At 34.7% G+C, this 15,643-nt stretch overlaps 1 protein-coding gene across 12 annotated transcripts in view; it reads right to left on the reverse strand.

Annotated features, from left to right (window-relative positions):
- The window catches only part of YAP1 (Yes1 associated transcriptional regulator), a 112,768-nt gene that overhangs the window by 21,641 nt on the left and 75,484 nt on the right, over window positions 1-15,643 (reverse strand). For 4 of the 12 annotated variants that reach the window (XM_036902791.2, XM_036902787.2, XM_036902789.2 and 1 more), the window contains exon 4: window positions 14,489-14,608. The exons of 4 other annotated variants lie outside the window; for them this stretch is intronic. In XM_036902791.2, coding sequence (XP_036758686.1) covers window positions 14,489-14,608 — 120 coding nt within the window. The remainder of the gene's footprint in view (window positions 1-14,488; window positions 14,609-15,643) is intronic. 4 more of the 12 variants (XM_036902792.2, XM_036902788.2, XM_036902790.2 and 1 more) reach the window with 1 other exon arrangement.

The raw sequence follows: 15,643 nt of genomic DNA on the forward strand, positions 1-15,643 counted from the left end.
AATAAAGCAGGTAGATTAAAATCATCTGACATATGCTTATAATAAAAGTCTACAAGCATCTGGATCGCAGAGATTTGTCTCACTCAGTATCATTGTACATTTGTCTTATTCAACACTCACACAGCCCAGGTACTCATTATTTTTATTTTTCTCAGTTGAACCTAGAATATACCATTTGGTAATTAGAAACAGACTGGATTCTCATACTCGTGAATTTCTGTCATTGATAGAACATTGATCAAACTGTGGGTTGTGGCAATCTCAGTGAACAGATGGAAGTTTTATTATGTGAAAATGTTAATAAGAATGATATATCACTTTCTCAGATACATAGTCAACTTTTAAAGATGAAACTTGCAGTTACTGTTCCACTAAGTGTGTTTAACAGACACACTGACCAAAAAAAACCTCAGGCCCAGATGACTTCACAAACATTTAAGGAAGAAATAGTACCAATCTTACACAACCTTTTCTAGAGAACAGCAAAGAAGGAATACTTCACAAAACTTTTATAAGGCCAGCATAACCCCAATGCAAAGATGTTAAAAGGCAAATTACAGACCAGTCTGTTACGAACCTCGCTACCAAAACCTGAAGTGACATACTGGTGACAGCCCTCATGACTCACTGGCTCCCAGCCACACGCGAAGTCCCTGCGAGGATGTGTCATGTGTTCTCTGCTGTGCCAGAGAGGCCTCTTGGTGAATACCAACTCTCCTCGGAAATCACTTGAGCAAACCTCTCCAGCCTTTCCCAGTCCATCTGTACACTAAGATTTATCTTCTCTCAGGGCACTTCCCCTGGACTTTTCCATTTTGTCTACTGACATTTCTCACCTGACTGTAACTTTTTATTTACAAATTTGCATCCTCTTTTAGACTTGAGCCCACAAGTAGGGCGAGTATCCTAACCATGCATATATTCTTAGTGCCTAACACAGTGACTGACACAATCTGTGATGAAAAAAGTACGTTGGGTATTTATACTCAGAAATTTAACTATTTAAGACATGACAACATAGAAATCTTACCAGTTTCCCCGAGAACAACTGGTTCTTCTATGAGGGCAACATAACGATATAGAAAAGATATTAGAAGAAAAGAAAATTACAGACCAACCTCTCACCTCAACCTAGCGAGCTACTTGTAGTCTAACAAGTTGTAACAGTATCAACTTCTTTCTATTCTTTTGTTCCTAATTTTTCCCTCCTATTATTCTATATTTCTTTTTCTAACTTCTTGAGTTGAACTTGCTTAGTTTAAAGCTTTTCTTGGAGCACTGAAATCGATAAATTAATTTTTTTAGTATTGCCTTTTCTGCATGTCATGCATTTTTAAACAGTATATGATTATTCTACTCCAAATATTAGCAATTTCTTGTGTGATTTCCATTTAACTCATTAGTTATTTAGGAGTACACTTTTATGCTTCCAAACTTGTTTTAATATTGTTAAAAAATTTCCACAGAGTAGAAAAAAATGTAATTATGAATCTTCATATACTCATCACACAGCTTCCCAGTGATCAATACATAGCCAATTTTGTTTTACCTCTATCCTCAATCATTTCCTCAATCACTTTCAAACACTGTAACATTTCACCCATAATTACAATATGCATCATTCAGCGTTTTTCCTTAGATTCTCTGATCATGTAGCTATTTCTCTCTCATGCTGAAAAACTTGGTTCTAATAACATTATTATGTATTTCCTTACATATGCATACCATACACATACAATTACATCAAAATATGATTATTAAAGTTATGACCAACATATGATTCTTAAAGAAAAGTGTATCATTTTTTTTGGCCTTAAAATATTTCATTAGATGTATACAGTCAAATCACTGTGGTTAAAAGTCATCTGAAATAATTCCTCGAGATCCAGCCACCAATTTAATATACTGGTTCACTTATGACATTTTGCTTTGAAAATTTAGATTTGCTTTACTTCCTACCCAACATCAGTCCACCCCCAACATAACAGGTTAATATTACCAGTTCTCTAAATTGTTTTTAAAAACCTAAGCGCACACACACTATATATCTAAGTCTCCTTAGCTAGATGGTAGCATACTATGAATACTCTCACTATACCTTTTTTCTACTTAACACATCTTTGAGATCACTCCAAAGCAGTACATAGAGGTTTTCCTCCCATTTTCTTTTAAAGAAAAGCTGATTAGTATTCCATTCAAACAATTTCCTATTTGGGTTTTCACAATCACTAAAGAGTACCATACAGGATAAGTTCATACATAATTTTTTATTTTTGCTACTGTATCTTTAGGGTAGAGTCCTAGGTGAGAGAGTGCTGAATTTAATGAGTAAAAACATGATTGTCGTGTCTCCAGTCCTCCCCCCACACATAGGGATTGTACTTTGTTGCATCCCTGTCAATAATATAGGAGAGTCTTTTTTCCCCCTCACAGCCTTGCCAAACTTGAATTTTTGCCAGTATGAAAGATGAGAAATGGTTTCTCAGCATGATTTTATTTTGCTATGTCTTATTGTAAGAGTTTAATCAATTTCCATATTTTGAAGGGTATTTTCCTTTTTTTATGTGAATTGTGTTCATCTTTTCCTATAAGGTTATTGGTCTTTACTTTCTCCGTTTTAGATATTCTTTATATACTAGGGATAGAAAACCTTTGTCACATGTAAGTTACAAATAAATTCCCCGTTTATCATCTTTTTAGTTTGCTTATATTTCTCCATGTAAAAGTTTATTTTGTAAGTGTAAAACTTCATCAATCTTTCTGGAAATTTGAGCTACATTTTCTCCACTCCCAGGTGACAGAGGAATTCATCAATTTTTTAAAAATTCAAAACAATATGGTTCCACTTTATGTATTTATTTGGCAATTCAATACAATGCATTTGGAATTTATCCTGGAAATGGCATGAATGAATCTAATTTTATCTTTTGTCATGACTATCCATAGTCCCAACACCACTCATGGAAAGTGTGTCTTTCTCCCAATTATCTTAATCATAGACTAAATTTCCATATTTTTCTTGTTTCTCGATTTTCTACCCTGTTCATTAATCTAACTACTCTTATAGTAGGTACCACAGTTCTCATTACAGCCTTTATGTTTTAATAGATGTTAGGGCAAGCTGTTATTTTTTTAAGGCAATTTTGAATTAATGGGATCCAATTTAATTCACTATGATTAAAAGAATGTGCTGTGTATATTGATTTTTGAAATTGTGACTTGACATGTGGTCAGTGCTTGCTTTTGTAGTAGTTGAGGGCCAGTCAGCTGTATGCCTACCTTTTCCCATTGAGCCTGTTTCTGTACCTCCTTTCCTGTTAACACTCTGAGCTCCTGGTATTCTTTGGAGCTGAAGTGTACCTAAACCTTGCAGGTCCTAGCCCTACTCTTGCTTACTGCTTCATGTGGTTTTATTTTCTGACCTGCAGAGACTACTTTTAAAAGTTTATTACCCAAGTTATATCCTTTTGGTTACCTCTTTACTATTTTGTCTGGCAGGGCAGAGCAGGGATGTCAAAACATGACTCATTGTTCCATATTGTTCAAAACCTTCTTAATCTCTTATATGGCTAAAAAGAAAAAACTCATTATTTATAAAGTATCTTTACAAAGAATAAATGGCTAAAACTTTCATAATTATGGCTTATAGTTTAGTACTTTATAGGGGAATGGATATGGAAAACGTCAAAAAAATTTCAGAGCTGAGGTTTTGTCAGGTACCATCAACAACCTCATTTAATACAATTACCTATTTAATGCATTAAATATTTAATTAAATCTATTTAGTATGTCCTATTTGTCACCAACATTATATGCACAACTGACAAGCATCGTATGATATAAAAACATGGCCTTTTGAGTCATACCACAATGAGTTGGGCACACCAACTCAGTAATTCTTCTAACCCTGTTTCCACAACTATACCTGGGGATATTAATATATTTTTTAATTGTGGGGATTTTATATATATGTATATATATAACATCTATTATAGATGCAGAAGCTCCATGTTAGTCTCCTCCCCTCTCCAGAAGTTTCTTTCTAAACTTTAAGATTACCACTCCTACAGATAATCATCCTTGCTTGAATTTCCATTCCCACTCCTCCCACTTTACTATGCCACTCATTGTTCCTAAGTATTATTATGATTCACAGAGATATGTGTATTTATCTTTCCTATAAGAGCTAAATAGAAAAAAGTGGGTGATGGAGACTGAGCTTAACCTTCCCGCAGGGATCCTTCTTTTGATGAAACATATTCCTGGCATTCCAGTATGACACTCAACATATTTGCCCATTCTGATGTTTTATACATTGTGCCAAGTCACTTTCAGTATTATGAATTAAATATGGGGGACTGAGTTGAGAATCCATCACATACAAGTGAACATCTCATAAACTGATGCCTAGAGCAAACAATTATTGGAGAAAAAATGTTTTCAGTTCCAAGCAATTGGAAAAAAGAAAAACTGCTAGGAAACAGCACATTAGTAAATTGAGGAGTATCAGAATTATGAAACACGATTGCTTTCAAAAGAGATTATAGAGCTAAACACTGTTAAATACTTCATCTATTAAGAAACATTAGAAAAGCTGGAGTTTTATTAATATAGTATTTAGTAATTTATAGTCCTTATGAAAACTAATTGGACAATAACAAAATTACATGAAAACAGAGGTAAATATCCTCTGCTCCCTACCTGTTCTGCAGAATTAGATACCATAGCAATAATCATTAATGACAGTGACTACTGCTGATGACATATTGAGTTGGTTAATAGTCTTTTTCAAATCTGTTTATCTGACTATTCAAAAACATTTAAGGGGAAAAATAGGATATCAGAAGATGCAGGGAAAACAACTCTGCAGAATTAAACAGAAATCTACACAAAATATGCAATAGAAATAGCGTCTCTGGCTAGTACCGGTGAGCACTTTCAGTTGTGTTTATCTAAACGCCGTTACCTATGGATACAAGCAGTGCTACAAGGTTTCCATAATAAGAGCTCACTTCAGTGACATATTTCAAACAACCTAGTTCATCTACTGAAGTGGGACTTATTCGCCTCCAGAAGCATCTTGTTCTTTTACCTTCTTCTAAGAGTGTCTCAAGCATTTAACAAAGCCCAGAGTGGTGTGCCCACATGGGGTGCCACGGAGACCTCACAAGCAGACAAGAAACCAAACAGGCTTTGTTTCCAGAGAAGGCAGCAGGGCCGCTAGAAAAGAACAGCATCACCAATTCTTTCCCCGCATGATCAACTACTGAGATCCCAATGTTTCCAGTTTTAACAAAATTCCTAGAATGTGAAAAGAAAAAAAAATCCCCAAACTATGACAATTTTTAAAAGCATAATACGCTGTATTTTAAAATTCAGAGTCTATGCTGGTTGGACTATGAAATAGTAACTGTTCATAAAGTTTTACTTAACAGATCAGTCCTGACAGCTTTATGGTAAAAAACTATTAACTAAGCAATTACTGAAAAATAAGAGACCACCTTCTCAAAAAGAAAGGTCATCACATGGGTCTCTTCCTAAATTTCTTTCTAAACATCTGTATTTTCAAACTTCAATTTTCAGAGTTATATAATTTGTAAACTTAATCTTAGACTTGCAAAGTATTACAGAGCTGGTAATCAACCACAAACTTTGAGATAATAAATTCAATCCCAGTAACTTCATTAAGTATGAATTTAAAATTAGAAACAATTTTTCAATGTTTTAAACATTAATTTACCATCTCCCACAACCTAAGAAAGCAGTTCTTTGTCTACTATTTTATCAAGTTTCAGATAGTGCATGTTCACATATTAGCACAGCTATATTAGTTTATTTAACATTTACAAATTTTTTCTCATACCTACAAGGGTACTCAAATTTCACAGTTGACTTGTTTAAAGGGATGAAAGCTTTCCTAAAAACACAAAGTAATTTTATGGAATATAAAAACAAAACAGAATGAACAAAATAGCAGCAGACTCATAGACCCTGAGAAATGACTGGTTGTTGCCAATGGGTGAGGGGTGGCGGTAGGCAGGTAGGGAGAATGAGGGGGATAAAAGGGCACAAAAATTCCCAATCATAATATAAGTTGGTACAGGGATGGTAATACAGCATGGAGAATATAGCCAATAATTCTGTAACGTCTTCCTACATTGACATATATTAACTGCATTAGTGGGCATGAGGATTTAACAATATGGGTTAACTCTTGGCCACTGCATTGTATACTTGAAACCAATGTAAGATTGTATATTAACTTACTTAAAAATAAAATCCACAAAGTAATAGACCAGTCTTAAAACAGTATAAACAAAACAACCATAGTTAGACCTAAGTGTTTACTACTATACTGCCCAGGACATGGAATCACCTACATAGAGTTGCTAGCATCAGCATAATAATTAATGTATTTAAATATAAAATGTTTCTTTTCAGTGAAAATTACTATTTGATTCACTCTGAAAATCCCTTACAAAAGCCAGGACCCTAATCTAATGAAAGAGTACAGCTCTTTATTATCAATGTGCAAAAAGTGTTTCCCAACATTTATTTAAGCTATATACCTAAATGATACCATGCCCAGGAGTGCTTTTTCTTAAAAAAATTAGTTTTATTGAGATATTTCACCCTTTTAACAGGTTTTATATTATTCACAGACTTGCATAACCATCAACACTACCTAATTTCTGAATATTTGCATCATCCCCAAAAGAAACCCTGTACCTTTAAGCAGTATGCTTCCCATTGCCCCTCCCTCAGTCTCCAGCAATCACTATTCTACTATCTCTATGGATTTGCCTATTTTGGACATGTCATACAATTGCAATCAAACAATACGTCTTTTTGGAATGGCTTGTTTCGCTTAGCATATTTTCAAAATTCATCCATCTTGCAGGATGTATCAGCATTTCACTCATTATTTGCAGAATAATATTCCACAGTACGGATGTACCACCCTTTTAGTCCATTCATCAATTGGTGGACATCTGTGCTCTTTTCACTCTTTAGCTATTATGAATAATGCTATGTACACTAATGTACAGGGCTTTTGTGTGGACATATGGTTTCAATTTCTGGCATATAAATCTAGAAATGGAATTACTGGATCATATGGTAAATGTTTATTTTGAGGAACTGCCAAACTGTGTTCCAAAGTGGCTGTGCATTTTATTGTTTTTCAATCCCATCAGCAATGTATAAACTCTTAATTTCTCCACATTCTGGACAACACTTGTTATTGTCTGTCTTTGATTTTAGCCATCCTATCGGGAATAAAGGGGTATTTCATTGTGGTTTTGCTTTGCATTAACTGGTAATATTGTATCTCTAGAACTCTAGGTCTTATCAGGGGCAAAGCAATTTCTTGCTTTCATGCTTTGCAATTCTCTCCTTTCCCAAACACCAGTCTCTCCAGGCCTGCAGCACTGGGTTGAAGTATTTAAATCTTTAAATTGTTAAAAAATATATAACAAACATTATTTAGGTCAATTCTTCTTCCTTCGACCATCTATCAAAAGACTGGCTTGAAAATTCATTATGATTACATTTTCCCAACAATACAATTGTGGATGGAGCCTAAAAAAAAAAAAAAAATTAAACTGAACTTTATCACCTCATTAAGCAGTTTGGGAGCAGGACACAGGGTTTGCTAAATGAGGTGAGGAAGAAAAGGGAGAAAGTGTTCTAACTAGCTTTTAGCTACTCTGTTCCCAGAGTACAACTATTTCTTTTTCTCTCTACTATGAAAATAAAGTTTGAACTCTAATTTGAGTGAAAGTTCAGATGACACTACTGGTCTAAAGAAAAGGAGAATTACATTTTCAAATATACCTGTCATCATGGATTTATGTTAGAATAATGAGCAAACGGTTCCATTAATAATAGATTTCTAATTACATGTTATCATTAATGCTCTTTAACTGGGGGAATTTATGATTTAGAAGAGATGTGTATCTTAGTTTTGACTGACAAGCACAAAAATCGGTCCTTTTATACAGTTCAGAGCTTGACTGGATTCTTCTCATCCTTTAATGTACCTGGGCATTAATGCCAAGGCAGCTTCCCTCCACCCCACATTATTACCTTTCCTAGCACCTTGTTTATTGTCCTTTATTGTTAACACATTTGTAATTATTAATTTGTTTAGTAGCCTGAAACCACGTCCCTGATGGCTCGCATAGTGTTTGGTATGGAACTGGCACTCAAAATATTTGTCAAATGAGTAAAGAAATACTGCAATCGTTTCTGTCCCTTAGTATGCTGTTAGTAATGCACAGGAGAATCTCCAGGTTGAAGCAAGTCCAAAATGAGGTGACTTCTAAAAATAACCTCAGAAACCAGGGTAGCAGAAAATGAGTATAAAACAAAGAATAGGAACCACCCATCCTCCTAAATTATTCTGACTTATTTCAGCAGAAATTTGACTTTTCCCTCAGCAAGTTTATAATCTCTTCCTGTTATTTCTGAGTGTCTAGGCTGGCACAAAAGTAACATCACCAACTGGATCTTTTCTCGAGCACATTTTATAAGATAATTGCTACTAATGCAGAGTTGATAAACTACAACTTGAAACAGTTTTCCTCTAAAAACTAAGGTATGTGTCTGTGTGTGTGTGTGCGCGCGCACATGCACACATTTGATACTAGGGGCTTTAGTAACAAATAAACCACTAATTTAAATTATGAGTCAGTGTCTTTGACATCTTAAACTTTTGTTTTAAAAATTGTATATTAACGACTTATTTACTATAAAATTATTTGCATCATTGAACCACTGTCAAGTGTAAACTACATTAGTTTAATTTCATTAACATGTGAGTAGTAGAAATTGCTTACCATGGCTGATAAGCTATTTTGGCACCATCCTCCTGAATTTAACATAAATTAAAAAAAATAAAACTGCAAACCTCAACCACTGAACTAGTTTTGATATTCTATAATCTTACACATCAAAATACTGATTTCACTAAGTGCTTATTTTTTTTTAAGTATAAAATTAAAAAAATGTGAGGGCAACAATTAGTAATAATCTCTAAAAGTTAAATTTTAAATCAGTAAACTTACTAAGCACACAGCCTGGAACTATACCTCAAATAAGCTTACATCAGGCTTTCTTATCATGGCAACTAAATGGAGCTCTAAATTTTAGGAACATCAACTTTAAGGCAGTAAAACTGAACCCTGATATTAAAAGCATGTTTTTAAACTTCTATATACTTCCAAGAAAGAGCTTCAAGTGTAGATCAAACTATTCATCCAGCATTGCCCATCCCCCATTAGATTTGTTTGCCTAGGCATACTCACCATGTGATAAGGCTTATCTTTAGAGGCTCAAAGATTTCTCTGTCTCCTCTTCAAAAGTAATTCCCAGCCGTGGCAAGAGGACCAAAAGCTTAAACTTAAATGGTGCAATAATAGCTCAAAAGTATCTCTGAAACCTCGATGCACTCAAATCCATTAGGCTATCGAGTTTAAAAGGTCCAAAGCAGCTACTGAAGGATTCATAATCTAGCGTATCAATTAAGTACTGGAAATAGTCTTAAAAGTATCCAGTATAATCCAGTCATATTTTACAGATAAATCCAATTAAAGTCAGTTTTTTTGAAGTTGATTACATTGTGATATGGAAGAACTTGGATCTTTTGATTTCCCAGTTGAGTAGGTAAATTTTTCTATGCAATTCATTCCAATTCAGTATATCATGTAATATTCTATAGAAAACAGGATGCCAGTCTCTTCTGTAGATTTTAGAAATGGATTTTTGGAAGGCATATAAAATGCTACATCAGAGCAATGCCATAACCATTTTTCTCAGTGGATAATATACATATAAAACACTGTATTACATGTCATATTTAAAGAGGCACTAGTAAAATGGAAAGTATCCAGAGAAGGGAAGTGAACTGGTAAAAATCACAGAACGCTTTAACATATTTGAAAAAACTGGAGAAACCAGTTAGAAGAGAACACCTCTGGGATTAGAACTGTTTTGAAAGGAAGTAAATTTCTGGGTAATAAAGAGACACATACTTTCTGGTCATTAGAATTTTCCTTAAATAGAATGGACTGCCTTGTAATGTGGTGAATTCCCAGTTAAGGAGAAGGCCAAAGCTGAGGTTGGAAGACAGTCTCTTGAGAATATGATAGCGGTGAGGCATGATAATTTATCTAGATAGCTTCAGTTGGCTCCAAACAGAGATCTCTTAATTCACCTCTGTAATTGGAAACTCATTATCTTTGGGTAATTTCCTCAAGGTAAATCACAATAAAGCATACAAGCAAATGTTACTAACCACTGTTGTCTTCTTCCCTCTGAAATTTCCATGTATTTGTACTGGTGAATTAGGTGTGTTTCTGAAAGATGAACTACATGTAATCTAAGTTTCTTAGAAATTCTGGGTGTCAAAAGATCAGCTTTAGATTCTAGTTCTGTCACTGAACTATTTATTATAACTTGGATAGATCACAATTTCCCTAGATTCCCGAGCTCAGGTTTGGGACAATATTCCCTACCTCTCCTAGTATTTTTTAAACATGTTGTTGGTTTGGGGAGTCACAATGACTGGGTTGTGCTATGGCATTTACTGGGCGAGACCCAGGGATGCTGAATGCCCTGCAATGCCCATAAAGCATCCCTGCCACCCCCATCCTGTTCTGATTAATGTTTATTAGAGAAATTAAAAATTCTTTTTCGGGAACAAATGTTGTGAGGTCTGTTAAATGTTTTAAGTTAGCAACAATTCTTCTTACTTACAAATCCTTCTTCCCTTTCCTAATTAATAATATAGTTCCACAACCAAACACCAACAATATAGGATCCCTATGGAAAATTTATAATAGGCTAAGAAAAACAAACTGTTTTTAATGCATGGATGTCAAGAGATTTGCATCAAGAAAATTCATATAATTAGATGTTAAGATTCTATCTACCCAAGACTCCAATAATGGAGATACAGGTTTAGTTCTACAGCCCTTAGTATTTTTCCCATCTCTAATAAAACAGACTTCAGTATTTAGTTAGTCATTAGGTAATTTTTATCAAAAGTAAAATATTACTTAAAACAGCTACCAGGAATATTTGGTTTTAAAGGGAAAAGGTTAATCAATGTCTAAACAGTTAAACATTTTAATAGACCTCTATTGATGTAAAATATTTAACTTTGGTGAGATGTGCTGAACACTTTGGCTTTGAGACTTAATTATATATACACATATATTTTACTCCTTCAATTTTATTTCTTGTTATTTTAGGAAATTTTCTTTCTCATACATGCACACACCCACCCCACATAGCAAGTTTTGAAACAAAGTACCAAAATCAGCATACACCTGGGTTTTAAGCACCTCTGACATTTCCATTCACATAATGTCTATGAACAGAATTGTTATTAGGAATTTAAGGATACTATGTTTTTACTACACTAGAGTGTTCATTACTTCCTTTAAGACTTAAAAGATGTACTTTTTAGCCCAAATCTTTGGTTCCAATATTTTACTTCCACCCAATGTGTTTTTGCCCCAGTGATGCTATTAGCACTTATTTCCAGAAACAGAGGCTGCTAACACTCTTTTATATGTCCTTCTACATAAACAATAAGGACAACAGCATTACACAGAAGATCAGTTCACTGACTATTAAGTGATTTGGAGATCTTTCATTCTGAAGAACAGGATTATAATTTTTTTTTGTTTTCACTAGGGCTTTTAGTGGAAAATAGCCAAAAGACTATAATTACATAAAATAATTTTACAATGTACAAGGAAATGTTTAAACTTGAGAATCTTCATTTTACAAGTATAAAATCTCTAGGAAAAAAGAATGTCTAAATGAAATAATTTAATGTCCTGCATAATACTCAAGCATCAATTTTCTTTAAAACAGGGTAAAACCATTCCTAATGATTCTTTAGGAACAAACAAAAGCCCTCTTTTTCAAAGCTAATAAATGTCATCAAATCCTTACTGGCACTGATGCCCTTCATGATTTGTTACAGATTACTACTAAATTCTCTAAAATAACATAAATGTCAAAAATGTAGAGTTTTTAAATGTTAAAGACCAAGAAAATCAGATAAAAAGGAGCCAATCCACAACAAATTACTCTGAATAATTTATTAACTTCATGTGGGATGTGAAGACTGGTAAATTATTCTGAAGCATTTGATAAAGAATAACAAATATAAAAAAGATTGGTGTTTGAAGGAGGTGAATGATAAAAGTTAAGCTTATACAGAAGTTTACCTTCCATTCTAAAATGTCAAAAGATGTAAGTCAACTTGACTTAAGCTAAGAATTGGTAAATACTTTAATGTAGATTTGGGAAATACTGGAAAGCAAACTCCACAGCCATGAAAGCAATAACCTACCATTTGTTTGTGTTTGCACGGCTCAAAGGGTCAGGTCATAAAGGGAGATAGTTTATATTTTTTGGCAGAGATAAAACAATCCACTATAGAACTTCAGATTTCAAGGAAAACTTGTTCATATTGAGCAGCTAACAGCTTGTCTCTATTTGCTGTCACTCTAGATCAGAGAAACCCATTTTTTTTTCTTTCCTGCCCCCCTCCAGTTATACTTGAGCTCTCTGACTGAAAAGGTCTGGAACAGATTAAAAGTCGGGCCACAAAATAAAAAGCTTTGGCATGTTGTCAAGCCTGTCTGGAATACACATACACAGTGGGCCCAAAAAGGGAAACTAAAGGCAGTAAGAGAATTTTATGAAACTTTGTTTTTTGGCATATCTAATTATATGCTTGTTTGTACATATGTGTTGGAGGTTGGGAAGGGAACATGTTTTTTTTAGTAGTTTCTCCTATTTAAAAACAAAGACCTAATTGTGTGTAATTAATACATCTACTTAGGATCACAGCCAAGTTACATCATTTCACTGTTTTAAAGGAAAATACTTTTAAAAAAAGGTGGGGGGCTTTGTTCCAATTCCTGATTTCTGCAGTTAGCTAAGAGTTAATCATAATTGTTCATAACTTTATGCTGGGGGGCGGTGGGGAAACACTATCATTTAAAAAAATTTCCAAATGTGGACAAGCTGAATCCATTTCATTAAAGATAATTTAAGGAAACATGTCTGTTACCATTCCAGTCCATACAAATGGCAGCATTTATTAAATTTTCTACCTTACTTGGTTTCCTGTTTCAAACACAATGGCTTATTCAAATATTAAATAGAACCTGAAGTTGCAAATTATTAACATGCCACATTATTTTTTAACACCCAAATAAATACATCTTGAAGCTCAAAAGGCTGGCAATTTAAACCAAACCGGTTATCTGTAAGTGACAGTCTCTGCCCTGATCCCACCTCTGACTCTACTTGCACAGGAGTATTCAGTCAGTCCGTAAAACTGACAAGTCAGTCTGTCTGGGGAAAGCCCCAGTGACGGGGTTTTTAAAGGCACACATACAGGCACAGGGGAGCTGTTCACAATGTCCCTCACCCAACCAGCTCTGAGTAGAGGTTTTTCTTTCTTTTTTCCTCAGGATTGTGTTTTGATGGCACTCACAAAGTTAATTCCTCTTTCCCGTAAGGGCCCCACAGTTGTTGTTAGGTCAACCCCTGTAAAGCTTCAAAGGTTCCACATCCCCTCAGTCTGACCTGCTCTGTGATCTGCACATTGTTTTCATTTAGCTGCATCCAGTCCAAGACGAAAGCTTCAAAACCACAATGACCTACTCCTTTTTTAGATTCATTTTTCCATGGCTTTGGAAAAATATTTCAGAAACCCAACTGAAGAAACTAAAAACGGTGAAAAAATATGGATAGAAACACACTAAAGAGCTTGTATACTATTATCAAAATGTGCACACTGGGAGGCGACTGTTTCTTTCTGCAAATGGTGATTTCGTCGTGTGACCTGGAGGGGAATACGGCTCTGCTTTTTTGTTTCCTAAGTGAAAAACAAAGAAAAGGACCTTTACTTCAAAAAAAAAAAAAAAAAGCCAGAAGAGAAGTGCAGGGAAAAAAAATGCTTTCACTGGCCTCTCTAGGGTGACAGGGCTTCCCCCTCCCACTCAGCATGAAGACACTACAACACCGGGGCACAGAACGGCACTCGTGGCTCTCCGTTGTCAAGCGTGAGCACACACTGCCTCACTGACAAAAGCTGATGTTCCAGGTTTTGGATGAACCATAACAGCGTGATCATTACTGCACCTAGAAAGATCATTTTAAATAAGATCATTCTGTCTCCCAAAAATGTGAAAGGAACAGTGATTCTGGTTAGCCAGAACATTTCCCCAATCCCATCCTGAGGAGTCCAAGCTAAAAAGCTGACTTTTTAGAACTGAGTCTTTAGACTGGAATGTCTCAAATTTAAAGTGAAAGCTATAAAAAAGTACTAGAAAAGTTGGTGGGCAGTCATTTTTTAGTACTATAAAGCAATGCAATTTTATTTAAATGTACCTCCCCAAATTCACATACAAAAAAAATAGTAATCAAAAATATCTAAAAAGGTTTTGAGATGAACCTTTACCAAAACGAGGGTCAAGCCTTGGGTCTAGCCAAGAGGTGGTCTTGTTCTTATGGTTAATATAGTATATTTCTCCATCCTGAGTCATGGCTTGTTCCCATCCATCAGGAAGAGGACCTATAAATACAGAAAAAAAATCACGGTTGATTTTTATTTGGTGCACTTTAAAAAAGTGGGAAGAGTGCTAATTTAAAAAGAAACACATGTTGACATAAAACAAATCATTAAAACAGAATTAAGCATGTGTTCAGAGAAGAAAGGTAAATCTACATACCTGATTCTTCTCCACTAAAAAGAAACTACTAAATAAAATATACATCCCCAAAAACACAGATGGAAAAAAAAAGATTTTCCAAAAATCCTTTTGGAAGTCATGACCCAAATAACTATAATTACTATTAACCTAAGACTTGAAGTGCTGTAGCTCAGGGACCATCTCCAATCCAGTCAGTTTTGTGACAGTACCTTCCTAGGGACTCCAGGGTTCTTTAATAAGGAATACATGTAAGTGTTTTCAGAACATCTAAAGTATCATAACGTTGTTTAATATAAAGCACACTTTAGATAAGATTGCCAAACTCCATTTATTTCCATTATTCATATGACTGGCTCACAACAAAACAATCCTAAAAAAAGCTTATTTTTAAGCAATTCGTATATTGCTAGGTGGGAATTGTGGCTGGAAATTTAAATTTGTCAGGCTTGGAAGGGGGCAGGGTAAGTACTAAAACTGCTGGAAGGCAAATTTCTCAGGAAGAAAGTAAAGGTAAAATTTTAAGGCTACACAGTGGGAAAACAACATCTGAGTGATAGGACTAAAGAATATAATAAGTCTAAGATTTTTCTATCTTTATGAGGGTAGAGAAGCTGGACAACTGCTTTTGGGAGGTAATAACAATGAAAAAAGAAACCCAGAATAAATTGCTAAATTCAAGCCTATTTTCTTCTCATCTCCTTGTCTTCCCCCTCTCCCTTCCACTTTCCATACCCACCAGGAGTTAGGAGAGGCCAAGTGTAAACTGGAAATAAGGTCTGAGGTAAATGCCTGAAATTTTTTTGTCTGTGGACCAACATGAATTGAGTGCTATGTGCCAGTCACTGTCCTAAGTATATTATGTACATTAATTCATTTAATCCTTACAACCACCAATG

The sequence above is a fragment of the Manis pentadactyla genome, chromosome 13, assembly GCF_030020395.1.
Source record: "Manis pentadactyla isolate mManPen7 chromosome 13, mManPen7.hap1, whole genome shotgun sequence".
Taxonomy (NCBI): Eukaryota; Metazoa; Chordata; class Mammalia; order Pholidota; family Manidae; genus Manis; species Manis pentadactyla.